The sequence below is a fragment of the Copadichromis virginalis genome, linkage group LG7, assembly GCF_057382275.1.
Source record: "Copadichromis virginalis isolate Kocher_CV1m ecotype Utaka linkage group LG7, C_Virginalis_male_GT1.1, whole genome shotgun sequence".
NCBI classification, from domain to species: domain Eukaryota; kingdom Metazoa; phylum Chordata; class Actinopteri; order Cichliformes; family Cichlidae; genus Copadichromis; species Copadichromis virginalis.
The window spans coordinates 19,925,956-19,943,557 of record NC_140624.1 but is presented as its reverse complement, the minus strand read 5'-3'; the positions used below and the strand labels follow the sequence as shown (position 1 = coordinate 19,943,557).

The 17,602-nt window shown below is 40.5% G+C and overlaps 1 protein-coding gene across 2 annotated transcripts in view; it reads left to right on the top strand.

Annotated features, from left to right (window-relative positions):
• The first annotated feature begins 1,646 nt into the window (after positions 1-1,646).
• The window catches only part of fbln1 (fibulin 1), a 33,438-nt gene continuing 17,482 nt past the window's right edge, over positions 1,647-17,602 (top strand). Inside the window, exons 1-15 of one of the 2 annotated variants that reach the window (XM_085462394.1) lie at positions 1,657-1,934; positions 5,844-5,952; positions 7,574-7,703; positions 10,696-10,837; positions 11,294-11,353; positions 11,444-11,530; positions 11,705-11,842; positions 11,942-12,079; positions 12,989-13,132; positions 13,231-13,356; positions 13,535-13,660; positions 14,315-14,434; positions 14,912-15,043; positions 15,160-15,283; positions 16,063-17,211. In XM_085462394.1, the coding sequence (XP_085318520.1) occupies positions 1,880-1,934; positions 5,844-5,952; positions 7,574-7,703; positions 10,696-10,837; positions 11,294-11,353; positions 11,444-11,530; positions 11,705-11,842; positions 11,942-12,079; positions 12,989-13,132; positions 13,231-13,356; positions 13,535-13,660; positions 14,315-14,434; positions 14,912-15,043; positions 15,160-15,283; positions 16,063-16,444 (2,013 nt within the window). In that variant the 5' untranslated portion in view covers positions 1,657-1,879 and the 3' untranslated portion in view covers positions 16,445-17,211. Of the gene's footprint in view, positions 1,935-5,843; positions 5,953-7,573; positions 7,704-10,695; positions 10,838-11,293; positions 11,354-11,443; positions 11,531-11,704; positions 11,843-11,941; positions 12,080-12,988; positions 13,133-13,230; positions 13,357-13,534; positions 13,661-14,314; positions 14,435-14,911; positions 15,044-15,159; positions 15,284-16,062; positions 17,212-17,602 lie in introns of those variants that run through there. The other variant, XM_085462393.1, reaches the window with a different exon arrangement.

Genomic DNA, 17,602 nt, shown 5'->3' with positions numbered 1-17,602 from the left:
TTATAGCAACTTTTTTTCCTGTCTTGCTGATACTAGACTTTGCTTATTTTGCCAAATGATTTGGCAATCCATTACAAAAGCCACCCCACCGTGTCTGCTTTTACTTGTGGCAAGGTCTAATTGCTGTACTGTAGTGTCCAAGTGCAGGTTGATTCAAAAATATTTCCCATTTTCCATGCAGGTGAAGTGAAAAAGGAGGAAATAAAAAAGAGACAAAACCTTTCTGTGATGGATTACCTGCTCAAACAATTTCCCCCGAAGCTTGTTTATAATATAAAGCCCATTTTCAAAAATATTATATTAGAAATATTGCAATTTGATACATATACTGAGAAAGGAAGCTGTGGATTTTCATCCTAACAACTTACCCCAGTTACCCACCTCTGTAAAACTGGTGTGGTATAGTGAAATGAAAGAGAACTGCCAAGAATGTGCAATTTGTTTATTCTATTAAATGAGCTACAACATTCAAAACACCAGTGTGCTGTATTAAAATGTACTTTTACAGAGAGATTGTCAGAGTACTAGCAGAAAATACACACTGTAGTGGACGGAAGCACAAAGAGATCAAGACACGGATCATCAAGCACTACACATTTAAAAGGGCAGTTATCCTTTTATGACAGTCATATACCTGTGGCCTTTTTTATACGCCTGTGGTGTCCTTATATCAAGCCCTTGGTGGTGTTTCTTGTTGGTTAGACTGGTGGTGGTGGAGCCATATGGCTTTGATTAGAAGATCATTTAATCTCTCTCTGTCACAATGCCCAGAGCCAGTAGACTGATTGAATTTGCAGAGGGTCTTAGTTGGTACAAAATGTTTATAAAGCACTATATCAATTATTTCTCCACTTCTTGCCAGTTCTGGTAGACGTGTGTGAGTGCATGCGTCTGTGGCTTGTTTATATGTAGCCACTTTTCACAGCTCGTGATCACTTTGACTGATGTTGATTGCACACATGTGGCACACTTAGGGAAGATTGAATTCATTCACATTACTATAGAAAATTAAGCTTTATAGTAGGACTGCAGGGACCTGTGACACTGCTGTGAAGATACAATATTAAGGGTGGGATGGGTTGGGAGGCGGGGGTGTCACAGAGCCAGGTCTTAGGTCTCTGTAAGTGCACCAAACTCAGAAATAACAGCGAATAACAGCAGTTAGTGGTAGTGAAAATATTTATTTATTTTTTATTCCCCTTATTTCCTCAGAGGAATCCAAAAGGTTTCAAGGCTTACAGTCTGGACATAGCCACAACACATTTTTAAAATACCCCCAAACCAGCTCCAGATGTTGGGTAATCACTACAGTCATTAGTCACAGGCAGAAATACTCTGCTCTGCCATTGATGGAAGTGCAGTTTCCATGTGTGAGCGCACACTTCACGGTACAGTAGCCCGGAGATGACTGCGAGTCCCATCTCCAGAGGCAGTTTTTCAGATGTTGCTTCAGGACACTTAACAACAACAACAACAACAAAGGATCTGCAATAGGAGGTATTTTAAAACGACAGCTCTTTTGTACACTCGCTACAATATACTATCTGTAAATTATATATTGTAATCATAAACTCTAACTGCGATGTGGTTTGAAATAAGCCACACAAACGAGATAAGCAGTAAGTGTGCGCCTGTGGCCCTCAGCCCGCCCCTCGCGGTGCCGTAATTAGACGCTCATTCCTTCAGTCAAGCTGCAACTGCGACTCTCAGCTCCATCAAATCCACTTCTTTTCCCAGTCTAGTTTCTTCTTCTTCATCTTTTTTTAAGGAGCACTGCAGCTTTTTCACACATCCCCGCGGAACAACCAGCATCGGAAAGTCCACCTCGTCCACGTCTGTTTCTCTCCAGTTTTTGATACTTTGAGTCTCACCTCTTTCAATGGCTTTGCGCGTAGCGCTGCTCTTCTCTCTGTTCGGAGTTCTTCTTGGCCAAGGTAAGCGTGAGAAGCTGGGTATCACTGCTGCTAGGTGAGCCAAGCAGTGGGACTGTGCATGTGACAGTGATTTGGATGAATAGCGCATATTGCATGACAGCTTCACTTTAAAGTACTCAAAGTAAGAAGCAGACAGATAACAGGCTAAAGGGTGATACTTGGGGAAGTGATGCATTTGTCTGGGGGCTAGTTGGGGCATGTGATGAAAGCAAAGTTTGCAAAGGTGGGTGCTTCAAAGTGTTGCAGGTCTTTATTAAAATTGCTAAGGCTCGAACATCTCAAATTAAAAGATTGAAACTATTGTTTAGAATCATTGTTTTTCCTCTGTTACGGATTCAAATATTGATATTGGGGATGGATACAAGAGGAAAAACCACAATAACAACACTGGTCCGGCCAGGTTGAGTCAAACAATGATTTTAATGATCACACGCGTGGGAGATGGACACCGTACGCAGACAGCATCCGATCTCAAAATGGTGGAGCATTGATCAACCTCTTATAGCCTCTAGTGGCCCCCACCTATTCATAAAAGCCTAAACATTCACATGCTTTCTCTCACACAGCGCCTAAGCTACGACCTTGGCTCCCTGTTTATCTGCTCCTGCTGAGATGGGGCAGAAAACTCCAGTATGTTCTGTTCTCTTCTAATCAGACAAATAAGGCGATGACTTTCTGCCAACAGTATTTCTTATAACTCAGCAGTATAATGCATCATAAAACAATGTCATTCATTCACAATAAATCAGCAGTCTAATGTAATGCAAATCAGTTTAACAAATGCAATAGTTACCACCTTCTTCTAATTCAGGAGAATAATGCAAACTAAAACTACATAATAATTCACAAACTTTAATTAGAGGTCTAACATGGCATAAAATAATATTATAATCCCACACCTCTTTCTTTTTTTATTACCACTTACAATGTACAATAAGTAGCAGTGTGACCATATAAAGTGCCATCTAAACCATTTTCCAACTTTTGTGCACTGCATCAACAAAACCCACAACTATAGAACTTTACAGTTAACCTTTTCTACCTTTAACTCTCTCACTACTGTGTTTTATTTAGTTACACTGTGGAGTGGAATCACTCCATTCCATGAAGTGATGATATGTTACCCCACATGGAGAGTGTTAAAATGTAGTTTCACACCAGTTGTGAAGCAAAAGTCATCCCTGCCTGAGGTTTCTTCACTCTCTGCCCTGCAAGTCAAAGGCCGAGTGCTGGTATGCTGTGATGCTATGTAAGAGCAACCAGTATCTCACCAGGGCAGGGTGGTCCTAGACAGAAGGGTGAGATTGAGCCTCACAGCAGGGTCACCAAATCATAAGACTAGCCGTGTCTTAAAAAGCCCAGTGTGCTGTGGTCACACACGGGGCAATTTCACAGTCAGCAGGGGGACCTTTCTCTCAGCTGCCTTCTCTGTAGGAGGTTGTGTTGCAGGTCTTTCTGCAGATCTGCTGGGTATCAGGTCAACCAACTGCATAACCAAATGCATTCCAGATAGATAAGCTCGACTTTGGTTTCAGCCTTTTGTATATATCAGTAAGATTGGAAGAAGCTTCCACATGTCAGCTTTGAGTGGTGCCTATGAAAGAGATGCACACTTCTATGTTGTGATGTCTGTCTGAGGCCAGCTCCTCTGTGTAGGCGGGGCTCCACGAGTAGGCTCATTATGCTCATTATGCCTTGTTTACATGAGGCGTCTAGACGCAGACAAGACATGTGCTGCTCTGCCAAGACAGAATGGCCCTCACAGCTACAACATCATCCAAAATGGAAATTAGCCCTCTCCAGACAGACAATGCACCGAGGAGACTGAGAATTATGGCAGGCTGTATCTAAACCAGAGCACAGCTGTGCCTGGTTTGCTTCTTCTTCTTCTTCTTCTTTTTTGATAAAAGACAAGAAGCCATGCAGTTTTAAAGCACTTCTGGTCTTTCAATCTTAGGTTTTCAAGTCAGCAGACAGCGGTAGCAAAGGAATGAGTCAGTGATGCCTAGTGGGTTAGAGTTAGTTATCAGCAGAACGCTACTGTGAGGGGAAAAGTCCAGAACAGATCGCTGGGGGAAGTTTAGAATAAGTGACCAACTGTTCCTGGCATTTAAAATGCACTGACTAAGCTAAGAAAGAGCTTAGGATTAGTTCATTTTTATGGACTCTGGACACCTCTTGGATGCCTTTCCAGTTCTAATACAAATCATGTGTTTTGACAAGATGGTGTCAGTTACTGGAAGTGGTAAAAAAAAACCCAAAACATTACACATATGCACAGGGGTACACACATTTAAATAGGATTCTTTATTGTTAATAAACATCCATATTTTCAGCCTCTTGTGAGCACAGTTTTGCTTTCCTAGCTTTTTTGGAAAACCCCGTTGTTACTTACACATTCAGAAAACAAATTAAGTCAGTGAGCGAGAGACAGAGACAGAGAGAGAGAGAGGCTGGGGGAGCCTGCTTGGTAGGTCCATGTGAAAAGCTTTTAAAATGTCATCTCATTTCATCCAGCTGCTACAAGGTTTATTGGCCAGAGAATACTGTGATGTGCCAGACTTCCAGAAGTCAGTAGTGAGTCAGCTAATGTGCCTGTCTACCAATAAATCCTATATCCATATTCGCTCCTTTCTGCCAGGTTAAACCTCCTTTCTGTAGTAGGAATGGGCACAGTTGTTTTTTCCTGTAACCTCGCTTACTTTCTTAAAGAAACAGACAACAATCAAAACGTGTCATTTTTTAAAGAACTCTTTCTTGTGTCATTGTTATGCTTCTCCTCATATTAGTTCTAGATTTTAAGCGGGACTTATAGAAACTTGTGATGAACCTGAGAAATGAAGTTTTACAGCAGCTCTTGCGTTGTGTTTCCACGAGGTTTACCAGTGTGCAGACTGTTTGTGATAACAACTATTCCCGCTTTCGCCTCAGCTTGACTAGTTTGATTTAATGGTCATAATAAAACATTCCTCCTGCACCTCTGGGAGAGGGCAGCAAATCTATAAAACTGTGGACTGCAATTCCGGACACTTGTCCTCCCTCCCTACCTGCCTAATCTAACTTATTATCTGATCTTGCTTACTCCTGCTAGACGCAGATGGTTCTGTTTGAGGTATTTCACAATCACTATTCTGGATAATTCAATATTTGTTTTCTCTTTTTCCTCTCAGGGGGGAAATAACGATGATTAATGTCAATTTTGTAGACCGATCTTGGTTTGAGACAGGCAACAAAAAAACTGGAAAAAAAGCCCAAGACGTGGATCTGCCAAAGCTATTTCACGTTTGGCATATAACACACTAACCACAGGCAAACGAATGTGCTTGATGTGATTGTTACGGCTGATTGTTTAGAGAGTCGAAGCATTCCAAACTCTCTAATCCACATGAATAAACAGCCAGATTACCACAGAGTTGGTCGCGCTCCAGTCAAAAGGCCTCATGTGGTTCTGCAAAAACATATCCATCATTCATTGTCTTTGGCAAAAAACAAACAAAAAAATCTCTCAAGGCTTTTTTTCATATCGTTAAACAGACTCTGAATTTTGTTTATTTGCTATACAATTTGTCTTGGGTCACAATAGCAGGATTGTCTTTTGTTTAGGAAAGAGAGACAAAAAAACAGATCATCATTGCTCAACTAATAAAAACTGTTTGGTCTTGCTGAAAGACAAATGCTCATCGGATAAATGTTGCTCATTCCCCTCAAATGATGCTCAGAAGTTTGCCATCTGATATATATTTGAGGCACAGTGTGTTTAGGCACTTGATGTGTGTGTGTGTGTGTGTGTGTGTGTGTGTGTGTGTGTGTGTGTGTGTGTGTAGGCAGGCAGGTGGCCAGCACTATAATGTGGGGCCTGTTGTGATTCACCTGTACATGCAAAGGTAAAAACAATGTTGTTTTTAATAGGAGCAGAACAAATCTCAATGGAGGATTGCTGTAAAAATGGGCAAAAGCATGGCACCGATCATGAAGACTGTGCATCCCTGCCCCTTATCTCTGAGTCAACCACATGCAGGTAAGCCGCTGCTGACTGCTACCTTCCTCTGTTATGTTTAAGTGTGGTAGTTTATAGACTTCCAAGCTGTTAAATGCTGCATTTCTTAAAATCATATTTTCTATCCATGGTACTGGGCCCAAGTGATTTGGCATGTGCTGGATATTAAGGAAATGTCTAAATGCCCTTAATATGAGATCACTTTACCTTACTCCCATAAATCTCTAGGCACATTATTCACTTCACGTGAGAGCAGGAAGCGCTAATAGTGATGGGATAATAACACGTCTGCTGGTAACCATAGAAGGTGTGCTACCACAGGTTCAGGGCCTATAAGCCAAACTGATGGCAAACACATTTGCCATAGCCACTGTAAGTGATTCCAAATTTGTCTAAATTATAGTGTGAGGAGTGGAGAGGAAAAGGGGCAGGGATTTGTGGGGGTAGCAGGGTAATATTTAGGGGTGGAAAAAGGTGAGGGGGGTCAGAAGAGGGGCTGTTTCAAAACCCAGGAAATACCTTAGAGGTGAAATCCGACATAGAGGGAGGGAATAACAGGAAATCTGAGAGATTACTTCAGACACCAACGTAAGAAGAAAGAAAAAAAAACAGGAGAAAAATGGTAAAAGGAAAACAGGAGCACGCTACTGTGCCCTTAAAAGGTTCTGCAGAGGAGGTGTGTACTTTGTTGTGACTTTCGGATCTCGAGTGGTTTATGTGGAAAGAGGTTTCTGGTAAGAGATGATAAAAAAAACTTGGTTTGTTATGTTTTTTTGTCTTGTAAAACTGCAGGGAGACAGAGATCCAGACCAGGGAGGAACAGTCAACCTCCCCTCCGCTCCCTTAACTGATTGGGCAGACAGTTAGACAATACAACGAAATCTGATCTGAACAGAAACATTAAGTAAAACATATTTTTATGATAACACTCTTTTGTCAGATTGGGCTGGCTGCTTCCCAGTACTGCTTTTCCCAATTAAACAGCTATTGTCATTTTTTAAATGATTCTTGCAGAAAATTTGTGTTATGCTAATCCCTAAGGGGATCTCAGAGGTGAAGGTCAATTACGATACATCCTGTATCAAGATGTTACTCATTTTATGGTTATGGCTATTTCTCAAATCCTAACTGTGTCACCAAATTCTTAAGAAATGCAGACTGATTCTGTCCCGGTGATGTCATTGTGGCTGCAAGTAAACTACAGATACTGGCAAATGTTAGTCAGCCGATTAGGGCCCCTGCTGTTCTGCTTTTTTTGTTTGTTGTTTTTATAGGGTGTGTATGTAGGATGAGGTTTGTTTTAGTGATTTTGCTCTGCAAAAGAATATGGAGATATTTTTGGACAAATGTGCAGCTCGGGACTAAAATCTTTGGTTTAACTTCTTGGGTGTTAAACAATCTGAACAGACCTCAGAGAGCTGTCAGCATTGCAAACACAATGTCCATCGTTGAGCTCATTCTAGACATACTCAGCCCAGTCATTCGTCAGTTTTCAGTGTGACATGAGATCCCCTTTAGGCTCGCCTCGGGCCAATTTTAATGAGCTGCACTTCTAAGACAGATTTTCTTTGCCGTAAGCCAATTATTGATAGAGCGGAGAGTAAATGCACCACCTGTGTTTTGTGTTTTTTCTTGCTGACAGGATAGTGCAGGAGCAGTGCTGTGTAACAGTGCTCGAGGATAAAATGTGCACCAATGGTATCAACATTGCCAAAGACCAGGGGGCCTGCGATTCTTTATTCACCAACACCTGCGACACCAAGACTACAAAGGTGTGTTTGTATGAGTGTATATGAGTGTTTTGCTAATAGAAATGACAAAACAGAAAAGTAAATCACCAAAAAACTTCTTTCACCACTTTGTTGGACGATGATTATGGCAAGTGAATGCTTCTTAACCAAACTCAGGCAAATTCTTGCCTTTATTTTCATTCTATATGTACTATATACACAGTATATACAGTGTTTTTGGCAAAAAATCTTGAATCACCCTTGGTTTCCTTATGTTTTGCTTCCAAGAAGCCAGACTTTCTTGTAATTTTAAGTCCCTTTTCCATTAGTAGCTACTCAGGTTGGCACGCCACGGTTTGCAGGGTTTTCCATTAGATGGAAGTACCTGGTACCAGGACTTTTTTAGTAGCGATTCCTCTGGGGATCCAAGCGATCTGAGCAATCCAAAAATGTGTCATCAACAGACTGCATGCCACCGACTGGCTGGTCAGTGGTGTGACTCGATGAGTAATGAGGGTGTCTCCTTCAGGAAAATCAAAACCACCACTAAAGTCAACCTTTAGAAACAAAAGGACCAAAACAGTGAAGATGATTAGGCATAGCTATTGCACCAAACATCAACATTATAGAGAAATGTTCCCATTTGTTTTAAATTGAAATAAATAGTCATTTAATGGGGTTACAATCCAATATAACCTCATTATTAGTGAGCTTTATAACTAGCATGAAAATTTGTACTTTTACACAAAACTAGGCTTGTGTAAGTTCTGCTTCCATCTTTGATTACAGATTTAAATGTGTTCTTTTTCTCACCTTCATTAGTTCCCTTTAACTGGTTTTATGTCTTTCAGAAGTATTTTGATAAATTACTTAATAAAGAAATTGTTCTAGAATTTCTATCCTTTAACAGTTTAGTTGTGATCTACTATATACTGCATAGAAGCTTTTAAAGGTGTTGTAGCCCCACACAGCCACCGCATGCTACAAATATGCTTTAAAATAAAATTAGCAGCGTAGCTCTGATGAGGGAAAATGAGCCAACCTTAACACATAACCAAAGCTGATTACTTTCCATATTTACCAGAACCTCTTCTATGCTGGCAAACATCAGCTGCTCTGTGTTCCTCTCTCTGCTGCTGCTGCTGGCATGGCTGCCAGCATGCTATGATGATGCACTTACAAAAATAATTTTCTCTACAGTGCTTTCAAGTTGTTTTACAAAGTTTCTCCTGTCACACCCTTTTTGTGAAATTAAAATGCTTAAAATCTGGAGCATCTTTAGTAGCGCGAAAACAATATGAGAATAACACCACCACGGGGTTGCAACACATAACAACAATGCTCAGTGGCTAGTGGAGCTAAGAGAAGACCACAGCAACTTCCCTGAACAGGATCCAGTAACCATCACAGCGGCAGACATCCAAGAAAGAGTCTCAAGCATGAAGCGTTAGACAGTACCTGGCCCTGACATGAGTCACACTTACGGGCTAAAGAAAGTGACTGTAACTCTATGAGCATCTGGCAGCACAAATGAACCAAGTGGCTGGCATAGTATACAGGAATATCTCTGCCGATTATGGCCTGGAAGTCCCGAGGTCAAAATAGGTCACGTCCCCAAGGATGATTGAGAAATGCATTGACAAACTGGTGATGACTAACCAACCGGACATAGTAGCCGTGGACACGAAGAGAAAGACAGCTGTGGACCTTCCCAACATCAGGAAGAAGGAACACGAGAAGCTTGAGAAAAATATGCACATTTTCAAATATGCTTAAAATCTCTAGGTGCTTACATAGTGTGAAAATATGTCTCAAATGTGCAAAACTCCACAAACACTCCACAAAAATCATTTACTTGATATGGAGGACGTCAGATTGACAAGAAAGAAATCAGGACTGTGGGTGGCTTATTCAATAACTCCGAACTTCTTCAAATAATCTGTGTGTTCTCAAGGAAAAAGCACGACGATGCGAGATGGACAGAACAAAATGTACGTTTAAATGATAAATAATGACAATATCTGTGAAAATAATGTTGTACTTTCTCTAAGCAGTCAGAGAGAAGAAAAGGGGATTTGCTTCAATGTGCTGTCTGGATAAGGTTTATGTTTTCAATTTAGAAACTGCATTATTGTGTTTTGTAAGATTTGCAGTGATGATAGCAGAATGCTGTATTGATGTTTCACATATGAAACTAATAAAAAGGCCACTTACTCTAAGCAAGCATGGGAGAAGCAAGAAAAAGCTGCACAAAAACAAGATATAAAGCAGTTGTGTGTGCGAACTGTTCAGGAGTGTGTTTGTGTGCTTGTTGTGAGTGGTTTACACTAAAAGAGTCCTAAGAACAAAACGTTTTCTAGCAGTCAAGGCCACACAGGCATATACCCACACATAAACAAGCACACACAAACAAACACAGAGAGTAGCAGTCAGCCACTACTGGTACACAACTCTTACAGTTGCTCTCCTTAGCATGTGTTCAGTCTTGCAGTCGCTACAAACGCTGCACGTGTGCACCACCGCACACACAGTCAGATTCCAGCTGCATAACCAAATTGCCAAAACATGCCCATCTGTCACACTCCCCACCTTTCTTGTCCATAACTGACATTACCGGGCTGTCATAATGATTGACTGAGCATGCATTAAGGAGAGGGGGGTTGATGTCATCTCATCACTGTCTCCCTCTGTGTTCTCTTTTTCTAACTGACTGACTGCCTTTCTGGTCCCGTCTGAAGCCTGCCAGTTGGCGTATCGTCTCAAAAAAGCTCTTTTTCTGTCTGTCTGGTTGATTGAGAGCTTGGCTGTCTGTCTAAAGCAACTTATTCTCAGCTGTCACTTTAAAAGGCTGTCTCACTTCTTTAACCAACCAGCATACCAACCCTCTGTCAGCTATTCTTTGTTTTTGTTTTACCTCTGCTGGTACACAATATCCTGAAAAGATCTGTATTTTGTTTTCTTTCAATTATTTGCACATTTTTCATGTCTATCCTTCTAAGTTCTCTAATACTGTGTTGTATGCTGTTTTCGATAGATGTGCTGTGACTGTTGTACTCTGGGTAAAACAGCCCATGAGCTTGGCCTACCCTGTGACCACAACCTATCTGTTGGCCATCAGTGCAATCTGGTGTCCCGGGCCTGCTGTGTGGAAGGAGCCACAGCGCATCAGAGAGAACGTGGGTAAAAAATGTGATCCTGCAGGAGGCAGTTTCTTTTATTGTTTTTTTTTTTTAAATAAAACAAACAAAATATGTAATTTAAAGTAGAGTGGGCATAAAAAAGTGGATTAAAGTAAGTGAAAACCTATGCAAGTCAACAAAATAATTAGAAGTAGAAATAGGAGGACTACTGGTGTCAAACATAAGACTACACCGCCCCCTAGTGGACGCTTATGGTCATCGCATGCTCATTTTCTTAGCTCATAATATAAAGCAGCTTAGGTTCAGCTACTGAGCATTAATGTGGAAATGGGTAAGATTCAGCATGCTGATTATGAGCTTTTGGACTGGATAAAATAAGAATTTAATGACCATCAAAGTCAGAAGTTCACTAGTAACACAATGTTGTGCCAAATGATTTCATGCATAAGGTATGAAAGCATGAATAAGCATGCTTTTTTCTCTCTCTTGCAGTGCCTAACAAGGACGAGACAACTGAAAATGGAGATTCAGCATTAAATAATCAGTGCAATGGTAAAGCACAATAAAAGCTAACAATTGTGATTTCTGCACTTGCGTTAAAAAGCGCGGATCAGATATTAATGTTTCTGTGGTGCCTCTCAGGGAAGTGTGCTCATCGCTGTGTGGGGAATGACACTTGTGCCTGTTTCAAAGGCTATAAACTCAAACCAGATGGAAAGAGCTGTGAGGGTAAGCTCCTTTTGTATTGTTATATATATGTAATGATTTCAGTCTTATATTTTAATATCAGGACTGTTTTTGGTGATAAAGAAAATACTTTTCTACTAGAAAAGACTAACACAACAGAGCCTCAGCAGGAGACATGTGATGTATTCCTTTACTGTCTGTCCTGTTTTTTCGCAGACATCAACGAGTGTTTGGTGGGAGCCAGCAACTGTCGGGGAGGAGAGCGTTGCATCAACACAGAGGGCTCGTTCCGTTGCCAGAGAGAAGTCAGCTGTGGAACAGGATATGAGCTCACTGACAGCAACAACTGCAAAGGTCTCTGCTGTTTGTAGGGAGACATTGATCTGCTGTATTTTTTTTGGCTGCTATTCATAGCGTGTTGACAGGCAATTCTTCTGTGATGTCTTCATCCAGATATTGATGAGTGTGAGACCGGTATCCATAACTGTGGACCGCAGTTTCAATGCCAAAACACCCAGGGGTCGTTCCGTTGTCTGCCCAAAGTTCAGTGTGGATCTGGCTTTATCCAGGATGCTCTTGGAAACTGTATTGGTAAGCATTAGCACCAAAAGATTTATTGTGGCCAAGCATCCCATACAGAGCTCCGCTGCCATTTATGATCTTTACTTGAGCACTTGTAAGGATATTGAGATTCTTAAATTGCTTCCCTCAAAATGTCCTCATATTAATGTAAATTTCAAAATATTTAACAATATGATGACTGGCATATGCTCTTTAATAAATTAACATCATTAAGACTTCTGTTCTTGAAGCCTTAAGTCAGTTAAATTTCCAGCTATGTAGTTAGACTTAGGTCTTTTTGGGGCTCGCTATTAAACTCAAACCTGTCCTCATCATTGTGGTCAAATTTGATTTATCAATTATTTATTTTATTGACTTAAATTTAAAAAAAAAATGTTTTTAGCTCATCATGCAATAAATTACCTGGTGTAAGGTTAATCACTGCCATCATTACATTGATTGAGAGGAGCCAAATTATAGACAGAGGACTAATTAGGAAACAAGACCAGGTTAAATCAAGGCAATCAGGGCCTCATTACACGAGAAGACAAACAGCTGAAAGGAATGACACACACAAGGAATAGAAATGATCCAATTAAAATAGGAACTGAAAAAGAAGACAAGTCAAGGAAACTAAGACAGATACGACTTACATATCTATACTATTGCTAATATATATTGTAATATATCTATATCACTAAAGCACTTCTGGATGGATGCAAACTGCATTTCGTTGCCCTGTACCTGTGCATGTGCAATGACAATAAAGTTGAATTCTATTCTATTCTATTCTATTCTATATATGGGTCACAAAAAGAAGGAATTGATCATGTAACAATATAAGACATGATAAGAAAAAAATATAACAGAAACTGTGGAACATCAGGGCATTTTTAAAATTTAGAGTAACATCTGTGTCATCTGTGCTCCTGTTTTCAGATATAAATGAATGTGTTAGCCAGACAGGTCCATGCAACAGGGGGCAGATCTGTGTCAACACAGTGGGCTCGTACACTTGCCAGAGGAACTCGGTTAACTGCGGTCGAGGATACCACCTCAATGAAGAGGGCACACGCTGCGTTGGTACGGAAGAGCTCATCATACCTACATGCAAAGTGTCTTACTAGCCTACCTGCGGTGGATATCATGGTGTTCTCTGTCGCTTGCACCCCTGCTTACAGATATCGATGAGTGTAAGACTACTGAAAACGTCTGTGGAGGTCATGCGTGCCTCAACATGTTGGGGTCTTACCGATGTGAGTGTGAAGCTGGCTACATGTTCAATAGCATCACTCGGCTTTGTGAAGGTAAACTGTTTTTCTTTTTCTTTTGCTTTGCGTTCTTACGTTGGTAGCTAAATCCAAGTGTATCCTGAGCATGTAAATGCCCACAGCATGTATGTGTGTGTACTACTTCTAGTTAAAATAAGCATTGAAGTCACAATTTCAGCTTCTTACTTTGTCAGTTTTGGACTTTTTGTCTTAGATGTCAATGAATGCAGGCATTACCCTGGTCGTCTGTGTGCTCATAAGTGTGAGAACACTTTAGGATCCTACAAATGTAGCTGCACTACAGGCTTCGCGTTAGCTGCTGACGGCAGAAATTGTGATGGTAAGACAATCAAGTAATTTGGGAGACTTTATAGAGCCTAGATACTGTTGACTAGACAGAGTTTATGTGGGCGGATGTGGATCTGGTAATCAGAATCTTTGTGGATCAATCTCCTGCTCCCCATGCATTCCTAAATGCGTTTTTGCCCCCGATGCATCTAACGGAGTGTTGGTCTGAATGTCAGATTCTTTTTTTTTTTTTAAAGAAGAAAGGTGCCATATAGTATAAGGGACAGTCAATAACATGTCTCCCCTCTGACTTACACAATAGAAATCCTGCATGATCTGACATCCCAGTGTTAATGTTTTTCCTGTATCATAATAATACTGGTCCAGGATCAGGGAAGCATTCAGTTGCAATGTTGATCCTGGACCAACATTATTATGGTAATGCTGGAACAAGACCAACAAAGAGATAACCGATACACCTAGATACCCCTGTGTACACTGGGGTACACTTTCAAGTCTAACTTAAGAAATATGTTGCTGTATATCTTCAGCCTACGTAGCATTTTACCAGTCATCAATCTAGGAGTCATATTTTTTAGGTAGCTTTCATAGTTACTTGTTCTTTATCCATAAATAGGTAAATATTGCATTACAGACACATGCACGCATACATTTTGATGCTAACTTTGATACTTTCTCTGTGCAGATTTGAACGAGTGTGAGAGCACCCCATGTAGTCAAGAGTGCGCCAATGTGTACGGTTCCTACCAGTGTTACTGCCGCCGTGGCTACCAGCTCAGTGACCTAGATGGCACTACTTGTGAAGGTAAAGTTGAAGCATGTGAACTGCAACTGATACTCAGTTTAATTCAGTTGACATTTTATTGTATAGCACCAAATCACAACCTCGAGGCACATTGTAAGGTAAAGACCCTACAATAAAAGAAGGATAGCAGAAAAAAACAGAAAAAAGCCTTATAATCAGATGACCTCCTATTAGCAAGCACTTGGCGATGGTGAGAAGGAAAAACTCCCTTTTAACAGGAAGAAACATCTGCCAGAACCCAGGGCGGCCATCTGCTGTGACGAGTTGGGGGTATTAGCCGAATTTCCACAAATAGGAACATTCAAACATGCAGATCAGCCTTGAATTTTTCTAGACATGACCTGACAGAGACGTATGTGAGAACGCTAATGTGTGGCACATATGGATCAGACATTAATGGTGGTTGGCCATCCTTATTATGTGTATATAAATAAAATGAATGTGTTACAAATTCACCTTTTTCTTTGACGTTTCCAGATATAGATGAATGTGCCCTGCCCACCGGAGGTCACATTTGCTCCTACCGCTGTCACAACACGCCTGGCAGTTTCCACTGTTCCTGCCCCGTCAATGGCTACACCTTGGCGGTAAACGGGCGCAGCTGCCAGGGTGAGCTCTCTGTAATGTCATGTTGCAGTCATGTGGCGTTTGTTGGAGGCCCTTTTTCCCCAGCTTTGGGAAAAAAATCATGTTAGTGACTTTTAAGACCCTTTTTTGTCTTTCAGATATTGATGAATGTGTGACAGGAAGCCATACGTGCACAGAGAATCAAAGCTGCTTCAATGTACAGGGAGGATTCAGATGCCTGTCTTTCGAGTGTCCGAACAATTACAGACGGGTCGGAGAGACGTGAGTATTTGAACTGGTGCAGATTCTTTGCTGAGCAGGGACATGTTTATGAACAGGCATAACTATGATTGTGTTGTCTGTGTTACGACAGAATTAAATTGAATGAGTTTACCCCTATTACACATTAAAACAAATTCGTAAAAATATAGTAAATTTCACATTTTTTTCGTGTATTTTTTTAACCACATATTTAATTTTAGCATTTATCAATTACTATTTATGGACCATCACCATTTAAAAAAAAAAAAAAAGGCATAAAATAACCAATTGCCAGGACATTTTCTGTTTTGTTACATAGTTTCATGCAACACTCAAAGAACACGGTCTGTGCTCCATATAGTTAAATTTGAAACAGTCACCATCTAAAGAGCTTTAAGTTTACATATCAGGCTTTTTAAAGCACTCCTGGTTTGTATATGGATCAGAGCCCCTGCATGTCCAGTATGCTCAATGCTGGAATGATTTCAGTATGAATCTGGCTGTAGCATGTTTTGCTGTTTCCGAGTGATGACATGCACATGGGTGTTTTTCAGTTTAATTTTGGCGCACATGACGATGACAATGTGTACACCCACACCCTTGTTTGGAGGCACCCAGTGACAGAACGTTTTGCATGATCCTAAAGAGGGCACTATAACTGAAAGTGATAATTCCTTTCTCTGCATGCCATGCACGGCAAATGAAATTTTCACCTGATCTCCCTTTCTCTTTCTCTCTTTTTGCCCGTTTTGTTCCGTCTTGTCCCGTCCTGCCTCCGATCTCTTTTTTTTCTTTTGCAGTCGATGCGAACGCTTGCTTTGCAATGAGTCTGTCCAGTGCCTGACCATGCCCCTGAGAATAACCTACTACTACCTCACCTTCCCCACCAACATCCCCATCTTCACCACCATCTTCCGCATGGGCCCCTCCCACACCGTGCCTGGCGATGACATCCACATTGCTATCACAGCTGGCAACGAGGGCGGCTTCTTCAGAACTGAGCAGATGCCCACTGGTGGTGTGATGTCAGTGGCAAAGCTCATCAACAAGCCAGAGGACTTTGAGCTGTCTCTGGAACTGAGGCTGCGCCGCTATGGCACAATCACTACATACCTGGCTAAAGTGCTGGTGTTTGTTACCCAGGAGGAGCCCAGAGTACCTTATAATCCCCTACTAGAATAAACAAAAGGGATTCATAGGTTTGCACAAGTTTTTACCCCCTTAAAATGGATGTGGCATATTAACTTAATCTCACTAAGAAATCAGAAAAATTGCAAAATGCATGCAAGAGTAAAGGGTGGTGATGCAATATAGCCTGCTATATATTAATGATTACACAAGTTAAGTATAGTTAGAGCATGTACAGGTAAAAATATAATTCAAATTTTCATGAGTTTCTGGCAAGTGCAGGCCTTTCAGGGCTACTGCTGGTCCAAAACTATGGTACCGCTGTCCCCTTTATCTTGTCTGCTATTGAGGCTTTTTTCTACTACAGTTTTTTAAATGAATGAACTCAAATACTACTCTGTCTCCTAATAAATGCACATTAAACATGGCACATTATTTTTTTAATGACACTGTAAAATACATTAATCAGAAGGAAAAACAATCACAATTTGTAGTTGTATAGCATTACACACAATAAAGCTTTTGTTTTAAACAAAAAAACATGGATTATTATTCAGGAGTTTATATTAGGACCAACAGAATGCATCTTTTTAGGTGAGGCATTGTCAAAGAAGCCACTGTAGGTGGCGTTCTAGGTCAGTGTAACTCTCAAAATGGTAACAACCCAAGTCTGCCGACAACTGAGTGTAATTTGATGATGGTTGCATGATAAAGTCTGACATTTTGCAGTATTTTATGGTTTATGTGCTGGATGAACAGTTTTCTATTAAAACTGCAATAGAAATAACACATGTTCAAGTTAAAACCAGTGTTTGATAATGGTGCTTTGTGGGGTTTAATCAAATACAGCAAAGGGAGCAGTTGGAATGTGAGGCTAAGTCACAGATGGAGGCATGAAGATTTCCCCTCACAAAGTTTCATATTACTATTATTCCAGTAGTTTCAGAACATTGCGTATATTCTGTTTTGTCATTAAAAAAAAAGTTCTTCAATTACAAGAAAGTGTTTTAGTATTTTAAACATTTTAGTGCTAAACAGCATTTATTAATGTTATTAGATGCCATTAAAGTTAATTTTCTTGTTTTTTTTTTAAAGGGTTTCCTGCATTATATCTGCAAACATATGTGCAAACCAGGCTGTATTTTCGTCTTTAACATTGGCTTAAAAAAACCTGTTAAAAATCGCAAACAGCAAAACCTTCAGTCACTAACT